General features: G+C 34.7%; 1 protein-coding gene across 3 annotated transcripts; it reads right to left on the minus strand.

Moving 5' to 3' along the window:
* Window positions 1–370: 370 nt before the first annotated feature.
* On the minus strand, window positions 371–16,185 carry LOC114422476 (telomerase reverse transcriptase-like). Of its 3 annotated transcripts, none has more exons than XM_028388853.1 (12): window positions 15,848–16,183; window positions 14,802–14,879; window positions 14,190–14,255; window positions 13,926–14,079; window positions 12,976–13,415; window positions 9,216–9,342; window positions 8,831–8,963; window positions 5,701–7,009; window positions 3,110–3,648; window positions 1,861–2,133; window positions 1,373–1,655; window positions 371–625 (listed from the first exon to the last, which is right to left on the minus strand). In XM_028388853.1, exons 1-11 carry the CDS (start codon window positions 16,154–16,156, stop codon window positions 1,382–1,384), a joined length of 3,702 nt encoding a protein of 1,233 aa, XP_028244654.1. In that variant the 5' UTR covers window positions 16,157–16,183; the 3' UTR covers window positions 371–625; window positions 1,373–1,381. The 3 variants fall into 3 exon arrangements, with proteins under 3 accessions (XP_028244654.1, XP_028244653.1, XP_028244655.1); XM_028388852.1 differs by having other exon boundaries at window positions 9,216–9,348; XM_028388854.1 differs by lacking the exon at window positions 371–625 and having other exon boundaries at window positions 1,578–1,655; window positions 2,087–2,133; window positions 9,216–9,348; window positions 15,848–16,185.
* Window positions 16,186–17,753: the final 1,568 nt, after the last annotated feature.

Raw genomic sequence — 17,753 nt, forward strand, 5'->3', positions numbered from 1 at the left:
AAATTTTGAGGTTTTAAGAACAAATTTTGAAAATTTGAAATACAACAAAGATCTCAACTTCACTACCGGTCTAGCTGTTATAAGTCATTTAAAGTCTTTAGTCTCAAATTTTACTATATATTTCAATTACTTCAATTAAATTTTAACTTACTAGATTATATTTTCAATGTTATTTTATTTTTGAGTTTGAAAAAATGTACAGTTGAACTGTTGAAAATAAATGTTTTATTGGTTTTGTATGTGTTTTTTTTATCATAAAAAATGTAATATTTAGGAGGTTGCTTCCGTTACAGAAACTGATGTATGTCTAAGACATGCTAAGCAGAATCACATTGTGTTTTGTTACTTCACAGTTCGCACAAGGACAATATTGATATCAAATGACTTGCATAAGAAAGAAATACTTATCACTCATCAAAAAACTTGTATTGTTGAACTAGACATGACATGGACTCTTCTCCCGAATTCAAAGCCAGGAGACAAAAATAAACAAAATATATTATGCCAAATATAATAACCAATTTTACCACTCAGTATCACATTGTTGTTGAATCAGAAAACAACTAAAAGAAATAAGCATTTCAATGCAACTCATCACGCCATCGGTTCGTAGGATGTCTCTCACCTGCATGGAAGGACACACGAAAAAAAAATCACATGGAATATAAATATTACAAGCTTTTTCAGCCAATGTTACTTGTTTTAGCAATAATTTTCGCTAACAAAATTAGTGATCAAATTTATTTTAAATATTGGCGCCAAGTGTAGAACAATCAACAATGCATTCTCCCCCACCATGTGGGTGAGAGACAATGCAACAGATTGAACTAGAAGTAGAGACTTGTACATGGGATAAGGGGAAAAATGCTCGAAACAATTAACTATGCTCAGGTTGAATTCATTAGGATTTCTCAAAAAAAAAAAAAACACTTAACTAACCTAACATGAACCAACCGATTTAAATTTAGATCAGGATAGATTTTTTAGTGTTAGTGGATGTATTTAAAAAATCAAAATAAAATTAAAAAACAAGGAGGAGATTTCAGATTGTACATATATGTACTTAAAAGAATTAAAATTATTACTTATTGAAGAATCCAAAATAAAATTGATAGAATAGAAAGAAAGAAAAAAAAAAAGTTCAAGTCAGGTTGAGTTCAACGGCTTCGACTCTATAACCTAACAATGGTTGGTTACACTCTTGTAGACCTGATTTAACCTGAATATCTAAACTAGCCCAGGGATTTTGGTTTGGATGAATTCAGTATCATTGGGTTCACCAATATATCCAGATTCTTTATCACCCAATAGGTAGAAGAACATCCAATGAAATATTTCAACACAAAGAACTACTTAAATCATCGACACTGACCTTTAAGAGTTAATACTTGATGTCCCATAGCAAAGAGGAATTTTTGGTATTAATTGCATATTTCAGTTCAAGTGACACCCTCTCAGACATTCTATGTGATGACAACCTTGACCTCAAAATTGCCAGCAACTCCTTATGTCGTGATTGCTTTCTCTTTAGTACTTGTACAAAAGCATGAAGTCCAAGCCATTCCACTTCTTCCTTCTCCAATACAAGAATCGGCTGAATTTCTGAATTAAGACTTATGGAGTGCATTTGTTTCTTTATCAGCTGGTACATGTATCTGGCAGTTGATCATGAAAGAAAACTTAAATGACTAAAGGTTATAATTCCTAGTATTAGAGTATTCTATTCAGAAAGGTATACATAATCATTTGATTGAGAATTTATGCATGGCATTAGTTTGATGCGGAAAATCAATCAAATCAACAATGAGAAAAAGGCAGTCTTAATATCAGTTCAACGGTAAGATCATATTACATTCATACCTCAAAGAAATTTGTATGATGTTAGAACAATATCTTTTGTGGAGTTTGCATATGAAAGATAAATCCCGGATATAACAATGGAACTTCATTGCACATAACAAAAATATTTGATAAATATTTAATCTCACAACAGCTGCTGAATTGATATTTGAATCAAAGAATATAGGGTGGCATTTAGGTCTTAGAAAGAGACGCAGCTTCCCCTTGAGATTAATGCCTGGTTTACCTTGCCAGCGAACAGTAAGCGTCGAGCTTAAATGGCTACCCAAGTACCTGTTAGGCATATGGAAATACTTATTCCAAGAAAAGAAACGGGAAAAGTTCCACATTATAAATAATACCTAACACTAAATAGCTTTCAGACACATACAACATCAATCAGATGACGACATTAAATAATTTGAAGTTCCAATTACGATAACAGGTAAACAGTCTAATAAACATCCTGCACCTGGACACATTTCAGTAGAAATTTGTCTGACCAGTTTATCTTAAAATAAAAAATGAACATCTCAACCACCAAACCATATAATCTGTAGACTTCTCATATTATACCTATCCCAAAGTAATCTAAGTAACCCCTGCCACAAGATCCTACTCCAGATAAGAATAGATCAACAGAATATCAATTACAATTCAGTCATGCACAAGTCACTGCCAGTGAAATTTTAACTAAAATAAGTCACTTACGTTACATCTGAAAAGCCATAATATGGAACTATATGATTAAAAGCTACAAGTTTAACTAGCGTAGAAACCTTTTCTTAACCAGAGCCAAACTAAGACAAACAAGCATATTATGCTAACAAACTTATTTTACTAACTTGGTAAAAAACAACAGATGGAATGGAGAGCTATTTTGGAGTCAACTTTTATGTTTCTTTTGTTTAAATTTCACAGGAGGATATTCCACTATAATTTAACATTGAAATGTTTTCTGTTTTTTTTCTTGATTGTACAGGGTAACTCAAACCACAAATCACTAACCCCCTTTCAGTGAGACTAATCTTCATTCACAGTACCAAGTCACTCAAACCACTAACCCCCTTAACCTCTAAACTGTTCAACTAAACACCAATTACCAAATAAAAAAACCTATATAATTATTTGCTACACTCGAACATCAATGATCAATAAATACAGAAGCAAACTTGTATTATCAAAAATGCTAATTATGACAATAAGTTGAATCAAAAAGCTTTTAATTATGACAATAAGTTGAATCAAAAAGCTTTGAATGAAGATTAACTTAGTGTAGTCAGCCTGAATTTCCATAGTGGAACAATTGATAAGAAGACCACTCCATTGAAGAAATGAAGTAGCACCATCTTCCCCCACATAAACCCTGTTCAATGGGCAGTCTGATATATGTTCTACATCAAAGTTTGCACCAAACTTTTTCTTATTCATGTGGCAGTTGTAACCACGAAAACCTCTTTCTAGCCTGGAGAAAAAGCTAGCTGCTTGCTTCTTTGAGGTTGATATAAAAAGGAAATCATCAATAAATCGCATTAGCATGTAAGATGAGACTTTATCATCATAATTGGTTTGCCCAGCATTATTCTCCGTGCAACTGCCACATTCAAGAGTCTTTTCAAGAAACGGAAATATTACATGTCTCTCCAAATGTCCATAATACATGGAGCAAAGCAAGGATGACAAAACCCCTCCCTGGGGAATACCAACATCTTGCAAGTAAAATTTTCCATTAAACTGCAACACATTGCGCTTCACATGCTGCATAAGATCTGCATTCAGAGCTTTCTTTTTCACGGTGTTCCATCGTTCCTGGGATAATATACAAGTTTAAATTAAGTATAGTATAGGAATCTTATTTTGCAGAAAACTCGCTTTTATTTGAAGCATCCTGTTATTGCTTTAAAAAAATAAATAAATAAACAAAATAAAAAAAGCAATGGTTCCTATAATAAGAAAGCAATACCAAAAATGCATTTAGTCTTATTGGTGTTAGGGATGGACCTACACTAGTAGTATTAGCATAGTTAACAATGTTGAATAGCAGCATGGAACAGCTGACCCCAAAACAGCTATAATGGGATACCAAATAGCAAGATGGCCACTGTTATGAAATTTTAGATACAAGTTAATGTATATTTATATACTAAACATACATGTATGCTCAAATATACTAAAAATAAATTATACAAAAGAAAATATGTATTCATTATTAATAATATAAATTCATAATGGCAGAGAATAAAGAACAAGATCAAAGGAAAGGGTAAAGAGAGTAGTTAGAGAAAGAGAAGGGATGACCAAAAAATGGCCAGAGGTCAGGGATGGACACAAACTACAAATAACAGAAGTAAAGAATATGACCACTGCGCCTCAGGTAAGGGATTGCCAGAAATCATCACTGCTGGCAAAAATTGTTAAGACTGGAAAATGCTGAGAAATGTCACCACTGGCCAGAAACTGTTACCAGAGAAGAGTTGGTTTACATGAGAGAATTTGTTTAAGGGTCGGAAAATTAGGATTTTATTCGAAACCTCTGATTCAATGAAAGGGAAGCATTATGAAATTACACCCCAAAAAAGCTTAAGGTGATACTGTACTGTCATATAGCTAAATTTGGGAATTTAGGGGTACCTAGTAGCAATGGCACCCTGAAAGATGCTGTGATATCATCTGGCTATTGCACAGCTGCAACAGAAGCTTTTCAAAACCACAATGCTAGTTCCATAAAGACTAGGAGCAGCTCCCCAATGTCATCTCACTATAGCATGCTATTGACAAGTACGGATACTACTACTAGCACTGTCCTAATTAGCAACAGAACTGTATCAGGTTATCATCTTTGTGTAAAATTGTATTATTAACGTCAGAATACCAACTGCCATTCTCTCTTTTTCCTTTTCCAAACCCTAAATTTTCAAAGGAAAGACCCCAATATACCAAAAAGGGAAACAATATTATAATTAACTAGAAATGGGGATGTTGTGTGTGACAATAAAGAAACATGGAGTAGAAGCAGTAACCAAGAATAAAGAAGAGTGAAAGAAGAGAGAAGAGAGAAGATGTCTGACTGTATTCATTCCAAATTCCCCCACCTTTACAGTCTGAATCTGCAGTGTACATATTGACCTGAAACTAACTATTAACTGTCGACCTATTATTCTTCTCACATAACCCATACATCAATACTCCTCCCCCTATTGAATTCCCTTGTACTCAAGGGATATTAAAGTAGACTTGAGTTTATCAAACCATGCTCAAGGAGCCTGCTTTAAGCCATAGATGGCCTTATTAGAAAGTTGATAGAAATTATAAACATGGAGTTAATATTGATTGATACTGTTCTAGGCAAAATGGAGGCCTTGTGGCACACAAGGCCTAGATAAGGCATAATGGACCACTAGCCATCATTAACAAAATGAATTGAACATACAATTTCCTAATGTATCACTAAATAGTTCAAATTGAATCATGTTAACTGAATATAGAAGAACGACTAGTTCAAGTTGTCTTTTGTGTCTCAGTCACTGCCTGGACCAAGGGATCTAGTATGAAGATAATTATATTAAAACAAAACCTCAGTTTAAAATAGGAGTAACTTTAGTGTCTTTGTCAACTAAAATATGGGTGAACAAACAATATGGGAGTAAAAGACAATTGAATTAATATACCTGTCTGATACTCACAGGATGGTGTAAATTAATCATATATAGGAGGAAGAGAAAGATCACATTCAAGGTACAAGGCATTTATGCTTGAATGTGTAAACTTGTTATTACCCCAAATGAAACAGAACCAGATAGTGACAGAATGTGCAAGTATACTGTATACACACCCTGATGACTCTCTTATGAAAAATGATACCTGGTTAACAAAGACACCATGATGGGAATGAAAGGAAGCAAATGAAGTGAATTGTGTATCGCTATTGTTTCTTGTTTCATCCAGCATCGTAAATTGCTTTTGAACCCACAGAGACTTCTTTGTGCAAACAACTTCATCATACTGCTTAAGAAAATACACATCTTTCAGTAGAAAATCTTTCATTATATCAAGAAGCTTGTCCTGATTAATAGAATCAAATGCTTTCATCACATCAGACTTAACAATGAACAAATTAGGCATAGATGCTGATCCCTTCTTCTGGCCAACCAAAAATGGGCATAATTTTTTGTAAACATCATTGTAGTCAAACACTGAAGATCCTAGTTTGTTGGGCTCCTTGAACCGAATTCCTTTTAGTATAGTATGGGCATCACGGAGAACAGAATTGACAGACGGATAATGTTTATACTTGGAATGGTTTTTTACCTTCCCCTTTGTTTTCCAATTTCGAACTCCCATAGTGGACATAAGCAGTGGCATTTTTGAAGAACCTTTCAGATTGGCCACCATCCTTACTCCATTTTCTTTTGGTTGAAGTCTAAGTTTTGAAAACCCAAATTTTCTACCTCTAAGAATATTACGTACAGCCACATCATCCAGGCAACTGTATCTCCAGTCTTTAAAGCAAGCAACAGTGCTAGCAGCCAACTTTTCCCAAACTGGTTTTGGATAATAGTAAATATCTTGTTTCCCTTGCTCACTTTCAGTAACATAGAAGTTTGATTGCACCAAAGGTACAACCAGAAAAGAGAAATACCAGAAGATCCACTTCTCCAGAAGCTTGTGTTTGACACCATGGACTGCATCATTCCAATTCTTGAATTCCTGATGAAATAATTTATTTTTCCCTTCTATATACTTTAGAACAGAAGCATTTTGACTATTTAAGAAATATTTATTTGATAAGAAAGGAAATGATGATATTTTAAGTTTGTGCATACATAGCTTTAAAGGGAATTTCTCAAATCTCCGTAAGTGTATGAACTTGGAAATATTTCTCCTCATTATTCTCCAAGTAGGAGGAGTACCTAATAATTCAGAAGGAAGTAAACTCCTAGAAACAGCCCATATAAAAGATACAACTTGACTTTTTGAACAGTATGACTTAAATGCCTCAGATGGTGAATCTATTGTTTCCACAGTATCTGCATGGTATTTAGAACTTCCGATTGTATTTTTATCCAAATCAAATGATGAAACAACACAATGCTTATTCAAGAGCTTTGTATGCTGGCAATAGCGTGTCCTACGAATGAGATGCTTAAACCACTTAACAAGGGAGTGATACCTGCAAATAAGTATTAAAATTAAAATAAGTACAATTTACAAGAAATTAGAGCTTTCCTCGTTGACTTTGACTTCTAAAGCATATAAAAGGCTTATCTTATGATTCAGCCTGATGGGAACACTTGTAAGTTTACATTGAAATTAGTTTCCAATCTCCTCAAGAAGATCAAGTGTGTATTTCCTTTCAGAGATAAAATACCGTGCTTTGAGTAGGCCACCACAATTCCAAGGAAAATCTAAGTTTCCCAGGGGCCTTCATTTCAAACTAACAATTTTTTCCTTGAGTAGTTGTTTCTCAATTGGCTCATCCCCTATAATAATGATAGCATCAACATATACAAGTAGAATGGTTTACCTCCTTGTTAATGTATGAAGAAGAGGATATGATCTCCCAAACCAAGCGTGGGGTGATTTCTTTAATTGGTATAAAGCTTTCCTTAACTAGCATAAATTTTTTCTTTCACTGATGTCTGATAGGGCCAAATCTTGGTGGAGTCTCCATTCAAGAACTCATAAATGCCATATATCCAAGCCAAGTGTATCCCTTAGCCACTAGTTGCACTTCAAATTTATCCAGAGTGTTTGTCTGACTTGCACTTGACAATAGGGATGTCAAAACAAGTTGAACCCAATGGATGAACTCATTTAACCCACCTAAATGGGTTAGATTGGGTTGCATGATTGAACCTACCACCCAATGCAACCTACCAACTCAGCAGGTCAACAACAGGTTGGGTTGACCTGCCAGGTTGAGTTATTTTTTTGTAATTTTAAAATTGAAATATTTGAATTTGGATGGTTTATTATACTAGTAGCATAATTTACTTGTATTTGCTTAGTGATTGATGTATATAACAGTGAGTTTTGTTTTTTTATTTTCTATTATTTAAAAAAATTCAAGTCTCACATCAGTTAGAGATAGTACAAAAATAGAATATATAAGTGAGGGAAAACAAACAACCCTCACCTTATAAGTCAATGTTATAGGGTTGAGTTAGACCCATAATCCAAATTCTAAGATGATATCAAAGTCTATTCTAGATCCATTAAAGGATGACCCACATATCATCCATACACCAGGCCCGATAGTGTTTGGCGTAAGAGGATGTATTAGGAAACCCAAGTTCTATATCGGCTAAAGATAGTGTCAAGATAGTATATGGGTCTTAGGATTTGGGCTTAAGGCCAAACTCAACCCCACAAAACTAACTTGTAAGGTGAGGATTGCCAAGATTTATATATACAACTTAGGCTTTATCTCTAATTGATGTTGGATCTGAATCTCCTTAGAGACGAAATCCCGATGGCTGTACACTACGATGCTTCACTTAGCTTTTCTAGTCAACCCTTCATAGCATTAGACTTCGTAGGGGAAACCTCAATTAAGACAGCTTTCCAACAATAGGCATGTGAAATAATTGGAAAAAAATACTAACCTAGAGATATTAAGCTACAAATCTGTACATAATAACAGTAAGAGGGAAATTAGGGAAGTCTAATCACAATTACACACTACAACACTTACATTCGAAGACCCCTTTTTATAGAAAATTATCAGGCAAAAAGTAGAAACTTGAAATCAAAGCATCTTCTATACAATTGTAAGAATGGTTTTAAATCAGGCCTGCAGTATCATGAAATTCAAGTTCCAAAGCAAAAAGATAGATGGATAGCAAAATAAAATAAACTTCAAATATATTATGAGCACAAAATACAGGACATGAAGTTGGGTTCTTATCATTGATTAATAATTAAATTTAAAAATGTAATAACATTCAAATTTAAGAATGTATTGTAATTAAAAGGGCCTGCCTGAACTTACAGGCATCCAGAGTCAATGAGACATGAGCCATTGCGGTGCAAACAAGGTATTATCTGGGCATTTGAGAAGCCAAAAATATCGTCAATGAGATGCTTTGAATAAGCCAAATTTGGCTTTAAGGAATATAAAATATCTGAAGATAATTTGTGAAGGAAAAGTATAATACTTTAATTTAGAAGAGGAAGCAACGCAACATTATAACACTAGGCAAAAAAATGTCTCAGGAACTTGAAGGGCAAGTGATTATGAAAAAATTCATAAAACAATTCACGTTTGGAGCCTGTAAACATAGGGGCAATTCCATATAAAGTATCAGTGAACCAAAAAATCCTATTTCAAGAAGGGACATGTACAACATGCAGGTTCAAAATTCATTGGTGGATACGTTTCTTCGGAAAAACTGCATGAGAAGACTCCAGGTTATAGAAAATAGATTGCCTTTTGATGTCAGTCCTCTTAGGAACAGCTGGAAGAGATTGCAGGATTAAACAGCAAGAACATTGCCACGGCATCTGCAGCTAAACAACATATAAACAGCATGTGAATAAAAAATAAACAATCGTATTGGAAGATCACCAAACCAAAATTGACATGGTAAATTACTGTTGCTGAAGATTAAGACGAATCCCACTGTCCTCTTGCACTTCAGCATTAATATTTTGGGTAATGCAATCATAATCTACCATCAACATCTCAACTCTCACTTCTTCATTAACATATTAGGCTTGAGGCAAGGGGATCCTTTAGCCCCCTTACTTTTCAATATAGTTGGAGAAGGCATCACAGGATTGATGAGGGAAGCAATTCAGAAAAACTTATACAGAAGTTACATGGTTGGGAAGACAAAGGAACCCACTAATATTTTACAATATGCAGATGACACAGTCTTTGTGGGTGAAGCTGTTTGGGAGAATGTCTTAGTTTTGAAAGCTATGCTCAGAGGTTTTGAATTGGCTTCAGGTCTGAAGATTAACTATGCTAAAAGTCAGTTTGGGATTATAGGAGGTAGGGTCAATTGGATAAGTCAGGCTGCTCAAACCCTGAATTGTAGACAATTGGAAATCCCCTTCTGTTATTTAGGTATTCCTGTTGGAGCTAAACCCTCAAGCAGGGTTGTGTGGGAGCCTTTGATCACTAAATGTGAATCCACATTATCTAAATGGGCGCAGAAAAATTTATCCATGGCAGGAAGGGTGACCCTAATCAATTCGGTCCTTAATGCTCTACCAATATATCTTCTATCCTTCTTCAAGATCCCCCAAAAGGTAGTTCATAGATTGGTAGCACTGCAGAGAAATTTTTTGTGGGGGGGAGATAAGGACTACAAGAAAATTCCTTGGGTAAAATGGGAGGTTGTTTGTCTACCTAGGGAGGAAGGAGGTTTAGGGATTAAAGATATTCCTAAATTCAATGAAGCTTTGTTGGGCAAATGGATTTGGGCATTAGCTACTGATCAGCAGCAGTTATGGGTTAGAATCATAAATTCCAAATATGGAGGTTGGAATCAGTTCCAGAGGGGCAGAGATAAGAGGGGAAGCTCATATTGGTGGAGGGACCTGAGGAAGATTTATCACCAGCCTGAGCACAGCATTTTTCATCAAAACATGGCATGGAGTGTTGGTGGGGGTGATAGAATACAATTCTGGACAGACAGCTGGTTAGGGGAAGAATTCAATCTGCAGCAGAAGTATAATTCACTCTATATGATTAGCAGACAGCAGCATAGTATCATTTCAAAAATGGGGACCTTCTATGAAGATAGTTGGAGATGGGATTTTAAATGGAGGAGGAATTTATTTGACCATGAAAATGATTTGGCAGTCAACTTTATGGAGGAGATTAATTCTATTCCTATCCAGAGATACTTGCAGGACACTATGAGGTGGAAAGCTGAATCTAGTGGTGTGTACTCCACCAAGTCAGCTTATAGATTAATGCTGAACAACAATGCCTCAGGTTCGGATGTCAGCATCTTCAAATTAATTTGGAAGTTGAAAGTTCCTCCAAGAGCAGCAGTCTTCATTTGGAGACTTCTTAAGGACAGGTTACCCACTAAGGGTAATTTGCTAAGAAGAAATGTGCTTCTCCAAGATGAAGGGTGCCCTCTCTGTGGTCAAGAGCAGGAGGAAGTGGGTCACCTCTTTTTTAATTGTAAAAGGATTATGCCCCTGTGGTGGGAATCCATGGGGTGGGTCAGGGCTGTAGGACCTCTTCCAGCTTCCCCAGCAAGCCATTTAGCTCAATTTTGTGAAGGATTTGGTGTTAATATAAATCAAAGCAGATGGTGTGGGTGGTGGGTGGCTCTAACTAGTACCATATGGCACCATAGGAATATCTTGATCTTTCAAGGAAAACCTTTTGATTACTCTAAAGTCATGGAGGAGGCTATGTTTACAGCTTGGTCTTGGATAAAAGCTAGAGAGAAAGGTTTCAACAGTAGTTTCAACCATTGGTCCTCTAATATATCGGAGTCCTTTGGTTAACCTATGTGGTGATGTTCTCTTGATGGGTTAGTTTGGGTTATTTTGGGAGGCAGCACCAGAGGTGCTTTGTATTTTCTTTGTTCAGTACCACTTGTACTGTTTTATCTAAATCAATAATATAATATATATTTCGCCTTCCAAAAAAAAAATATTGCCACACCATAATATATATATATATATATATATATATATATATATATACTGTAGAGAAACTAGAATCTGAAATGATAGTTAACTAAACTCCATCAACAGCTTTTATAAGACAGGCTAGTTTTCCATGCTTCTTTGGAGCTTTTGCTAATGGGATTTTAAAGGGTGTTTCTGGGACATGCTTGCAAAAGGAGTAGATCTTTTGACTGAAGCAATTTACTTTTCCCTTTTCAAATGTTACTTTGTAATGTTACACAGATCATTATGCTCCAATTTCATATTCCCTTCTATCTTGATGAACTTCTCTTTTATAAAGAAAAAGTACCAAATGTGAAGCACTTGCTTGTGCCTATTGTAGATAATGGCATAATGCTGGCTTTCTAGGCATTTATTGCATGTTGATCATTGTGATTAGTAGGTTACTTTGAGCATTTACCTTCAACCTGATAGGAACCAGGCTACTAAGTGGGATAAACCCTTCAGGGTGTATCAGCACAGGCCCAAAACCAATAAGTGAATAGCTTGTATTCTCACTAGTGATAGGAAGGGTAGGAAGGGAATTAGCCTGGCTGTTAGATGTGGAATGCGTGAGTTTATTCCGTTATAAAAGAAAGTGCTGTACTGATTGTGGAATCATCGAAGAGGATCATACTAGAATATTGGGGCAGAGAGTTTCTCTCTCTTGCTTGGGACAGTGTTGACTCTCAGTATCAATTCTCTTCTTCTTCCTCTCTCTATTTCTATTTCTGCTCCTCACCTCTGTTTTGCAGGCACCATTGATACGAATTGTATCATTTGGTGCTTTCATTGGTACGAATTCGTATCACAACCACAGTACAAATTGCTACAAGCTAAATTCTGGGCTATTGAGAATTACTGTTTTCAATATCAAACTCCACTTATGGTTATAAATGATTATTGGAAGCAGACAGTCTGAACTATTCTAGCATGTCATAAAAATATCACAACTCCATCAACAGAAAAGAACAAAGGTAAAAAATTATCAAATATAATGGAAATAGATTAGATGGTATTTCCTATTATTAGAAATGGATTGAGCCTAACTCAACCACAAAAGTTAGCTCAATGAAGGAGGGTTTGCCAAGTCTCAGAATGAGTATTCTACCCATTCCTAGCCAATGTGGAACATCTTAACCTAAAATATAAAATTACAATCAGATGTCTCTAGAAGTTTAATTTATTCTATTTGTCCATTGTATATTACTTTACTGTTACTTGAAATTTTGTATGATTACAAAGAGCCAACAATTAATAATCTTCCACTAAATCCAAAAGTAAAACAGATTAAGGATTTCCTTCATACCTATGAATCAGTACAATTATAAAGGCCATCGCACCAAACATTATCAGTATTTTGGATTGACGCAAACTACAAATTTGTGGAGCATTTGAAGAATACAAGCTTGACAAAGAAATGAATCTAATGCCGACCAAAATTTCAGGACAAAAGAAAGTGGCATTCTACAATAGTTCATAGAAACAATTGATCACCTTTGCATGATAGCTTAAGCTTGTGGTGTTGGGCAGAGAAGTAGCACGCATGCAATCTGTATTTGTAGGAAGTACATTGCAATGTGTATTTAGACTATTTTCTTCAAGGTTTAATTGCTTTTGCATTTTGCAACTACGCCGCTGCCATTTAAATGGCCTAGAACGTTTTCCAAGCCTAGGTGTAATACAATTTGAGCCTTGTTTCCCTTCTGACTCCAACTTCCTTAAAACAGTTCCAGTTCTAGTCGACTTAGGAACTTCAGAGACACTGACATCATAATTCCTGGTCCCATGATGCCTGATCAGTTGCATTGAATACTTACTGGTTAAGTCACAGTTAATTGAAAAACCCAGAGGACCAATGGTACTGTAAGAATTATGGCACTTTTGTTTCTTCACTGGTAGGTCATCAGCATCAACTCTTTTTCTCTTTTGTTCACCTGTTGCAAATTAAACCCACTATTGCAACATCTCACTAATAGTCAAGAGGGAAAAGGATATTCCCAATATGTCATGTTTCTCTAAACTCATCACAGAAATAAGTTGTCAGGAAAGAAGACATGAGATAGCAATAACAATAAATTGGTTCAATAAGACAATAATAGTAGACAGTTCATTGCTTCATGAGTTTGTCCAATCACTGATATACAGCAGATATGGCAATGGTTATCAAATTCTCAGATGTAGCAATTTACATTCATTCTAAGAATTTTAATGACAAGACAAGTAATTTTAAGATTATAGTATTAATCAACAGTCTGGCATTATAGCAAATTGAACATAGGATTAGAAGTCTAAATGAATAAAAAAACATTCCATTTTTTATAAAACAAGATGGATTTAAACATGATTTTATAGCAATAAAAAAAAACCATCTTCACAGAAATTCTTTGTTACATTTAATATGTTTCAATGAGATCATAGTGTGATAGACAGACATTTCTTATTACCATTATTCTGATAGCAAAACTTGGATGAGCCCTTGAGCATTTTAAAGCATAGATCGTTGATTGGAGGACCTCCCACCTGGTGGTGTTTTCCATGGGGAGCTGGCAAGAATACATATGTATTCCTTAGTAGGTAAAACATAAAATAATCTCCAACCTGCATGGATGAAAGTTTTTACCTAGTTTTAATAAGAAAAAGAATAGAGAATTAAAAACTAGCTTCATCTAAATAAATATCATCCTAAAAATCTTGATGTCATCACATACCCTGCTTAACAGAAGACACCAAGATGCGCAGGATAAAAGCTCCACAATAGGGCTTGAACATTTACTCTGCATATGAACTAAATAATTATACAAGACATATACACTCATACATATATACAGACTAGATGCCTGCCTAACCAGTAACCACCCTCTAAAAATAAAGGAAGAAATAAATCATATTAGTCTTCAGAACAATTATAACCCTAACATTATTTCTTGGATCACAATGAATCCTCCATTTGCCAGTTTATATTATGTCAACACTCAACAGTTAACTAAAATCAGATAAGAGAAATGTGCTAACACCATCCAGAACTATGCAGTGTTGAGGCATGCAATAGCACAAAAGCCATTCAAATCACAGTGCATAACCATAGTTGAGGATTTCAGGATCAACAGCACTTAATTAACATAGCAAATTATTTTATGTAGTACCTAATGAACTCTATTTCATTGTAACTCCTTGAAACATCTAATCCAACATTAAGAATACCCTCATAATGGAAAAGCAGCAACAGAAACAACAAAAAAGAATAACGCCGGAGAGTAAAAATGACACAGATAACCTACAAAATTGTACAGCACTAAACAAGAAAGGAAGAAATTTGTCACCGGATCATAACCAGAACACAACACATTGGAAGATTCATTTCGAAGCAGCAGCATCGGTTCAATGGTCCTCCGTACAATCTGAAAGTCAAAATCAGCATTCGGAAACCATTATCTCAAGGATTCTATCCAAAAGCCAAACAAGTAAACTTATAGAAACAGCAATCAAGCAGTAATAACAATAATCTACAATATTCAGAATGAAGAGAAAAACAGTGTATTAATCTCAGTATCAGAAACCTAAAAGGAAATTAGCAGAAAACAATCAAGGAACCCTCTGTTTCCTTGCCCAAGCCTAAGCCGAATTCTCAATTACTAATTTCCTCTCCACCCTCTCTCTCTCTCTACTCCTCCTCTCCCTCTCTGACAGATTCCTCTCTCCCTCAACCATCATGGCCACCCTTTTTCCCTTCTAGAATATACTTTTAACCCCTTAGTTTCACAGTTCACCTGCTGAAACTGTAATATTTCCTTATCCCTGGAATTATTGGACTCAAGGATCTCATCATAAATCCTCACTTTACTCCCTGATATTGTATGCATCAATCATTTTAGCACTTACTTTACTAGCACTTCACTTTAGTTCCTGATTTAGAGAACACCATTCATGTTAGTCTTTTTTTCACTTCCTTTTCTACGAAAGTGAATGATTCTTTTTAAAGTGAGAACTAAAAAGAAGGTTTACACTTTTTGGAACACAAACTCATGACATTATTACTTAATGTCAAAAAACACAAGAATACAAAAAAGAATTTAATCTCCATGCAATGCCATTGCAAAGATATGTATCCTGTTACAACCAATTAGAAAATCATTTTAGGTATGATTTTAAAACATTTATTAGAAAACTACGCAATCTTCTTATCTTCTTTCACAACCTATAAAGTCTAAAAAATGCATAAAAAAAAAAAAACCAAAACACTTCTTAACCTATAAAAGACTCATCATGTCAAACGCCCAAAATTAAAAAAAAAAACAGCACTTTTTATTATAAGAAGAAAAAAAGACATATTTCACAAAGCATAGGAAATTGAGACTGGAGGGAGTACCATATATTGGGACAAGCGGGAGGAGGGCGGAGAGAAGAACGGGAGCGGCGAAGGCGCGTTTCTTGGAACGGCGACGAAGCATTTCGAGAGCAGTTCGCGGTAGTCCGAGGGATCCTCGGGGCGGAGAAGAAACTTCTCCGCGTCGACGGCGCAGCCGAGGCAACCGCGGCCGCGGCAGTGGCAAAGCGCCGGCGGAGACGGCGGAGGGAGCAAGGAAATGATGGTGCTGGAGAGGGTTCGCGCTCGGGCGCCGAACATGCGCCATAGCACGCCGGGAACCGCAGGCTTCTTGTTGTGTTTTCGCGCCATTTTTGGCAGGAAAGAGGAAGAAATGCTGTGTTCTATTTATAGAGAAATAATATAGGAAAGAAATTTTGTCCTGTATTTCGTGGGATTTACACATTTTATCTTTTATTTTAATTTTAATTTTTTTTTCTTTTATCTATTTCTCTTCTAAGTAAAAAGAAAAATATTTCAAACTGGGATAGGAGGGAAGTATAAGCGGGATTTACGTGTGACTGTCGTAATTACTTTTAAGTGAGACGGAGGAGTGACTTAGGTTATTGGAAGTTGAATTTGAAAAGATAACAAGACGTTCAACTTGTAAAATATATATATATGGAAAAATTAAATTCCATTCATATAATTTTGATAATCTTAATATAATTTTCTAATTTATTATTAAATTTAAAATTCTTTTTACATAGTTTATATGTAAAATTTCATATTAACTTAAATGATTTGTTTTCTTTTAAATAAATTAAAATTAACTTAATATAAATATTTTAAAATATGAATCATTTAATTATTATTTTTATCGTTATTTAATTTTGATAAAATTTAACATAAATAATCTTAATAACACATAAATATAATTTAACGATTAAATTAATAAAAATCATATTTTATATCAAATTATAAAAATAATATAATAATTATAAAAGTTGCATATCGGTATAATATATATATAGAACCTATGAGAAAGATTATTTATATGAGAATGTGCATTAGGGGCAAGAAAACCTATAATCAAATAAAATGGTATCATATCAGAATGGTTATTTTTATGGGAAAATGTGTATTAGGCACAAGAAAAGCTATAATCAAATAAAACGGTATCAGCACAAAGAAGAGAAGAAAAAGGAAGAAGTAGAAGTATACGGAACTGCGGAAGAGGTGTTTGAATGGCTGAGAAGAAGAAGGAAATGATTGTTGATGGGTAAATGTGCAAGACTTTGAGTAGAAGCTGTAACGGATACTGGTTCCTGGACGGTGGTGAATCAGAATTTTCTTGTGATTGTTGATGGTTCCTTACAGCATTATTGCTCTTCAAAATGTTGCACTACCATGATTTCATAAACCAACATTACGTATATTTTATTCCCAAGCCTTTAACGCTTTTGATCTCCTGTAATCATACGGAATGTTTATGTGGAGAAGGATTGAAAAACCAAACCAAGCTTTCTTCAGATGTGATTTTCTGTTGGCTCTTAAAAAAAGGAAAACTGTATTTACTTGGGTATTTTTGGAAAAGAAAAAACAAAGGGGAGTGTCTTAATAAAGAAGGGAAGCGGAAATAGTAATTTTCCTCAATAAAAAGAAGCATTTGTGCCTGTAAGCCCTTCCAACACAATTCAAAATGGGATATTACTTAACACACCTCATTATTTGCTTTAGTACCCCAATGGTCTACCTCAAGTATGTTACGAATTGTACAATCCATAATACATTGGATAATATTACGGATTATCCAATATATAAAATTGAATTTTGGACTATTTCAATCCAATCTATTTCAGGTTACATTCAAGCTACATTTAAAACAAAATATATATATATATATATATATATATATATATAAAGGACATAAATTATGAGATGAAATATTTTATGAAACTGAGAGAAT

This window comes from Glycine soja, chromosome 8 (assembly GCF_004193775.1).
Source record: "Glycine soja cultivar W05 chromosome 8, ASM419377v2, whole genome shotgun sequence".
NCBI classification, from domain to species: domain Eukaryota; kingdom Viridiplantae; phylum Streptophyta; class Magnoliopsida; order Fabales; family Fabaceae; genus Glycine; species Glycine soja.

Coding starts and splice junctions, on each gene's coding strand:
- LOC114422476 (XM_028388852.1), bottom strand. CDS start 16,156: ATGGCGCGAAAACACAACAAGAAGCCTGCGGTTCCCGGCGTGCTATGG. Junction 3,649..5,700: donor ATGGTGTCTTTGTTAACCAG/GTATCATTTTTC, acceptor ATATTATCCCAG/GAACGATGGAACACCGTGAA. Junction 2,134..3,109: donor ATTCAGGCTGACTACACTAA/GTTAATCTTCAT, acceptor TATGCCTAACAG/GTACTTGGGTAGCCATTTAA.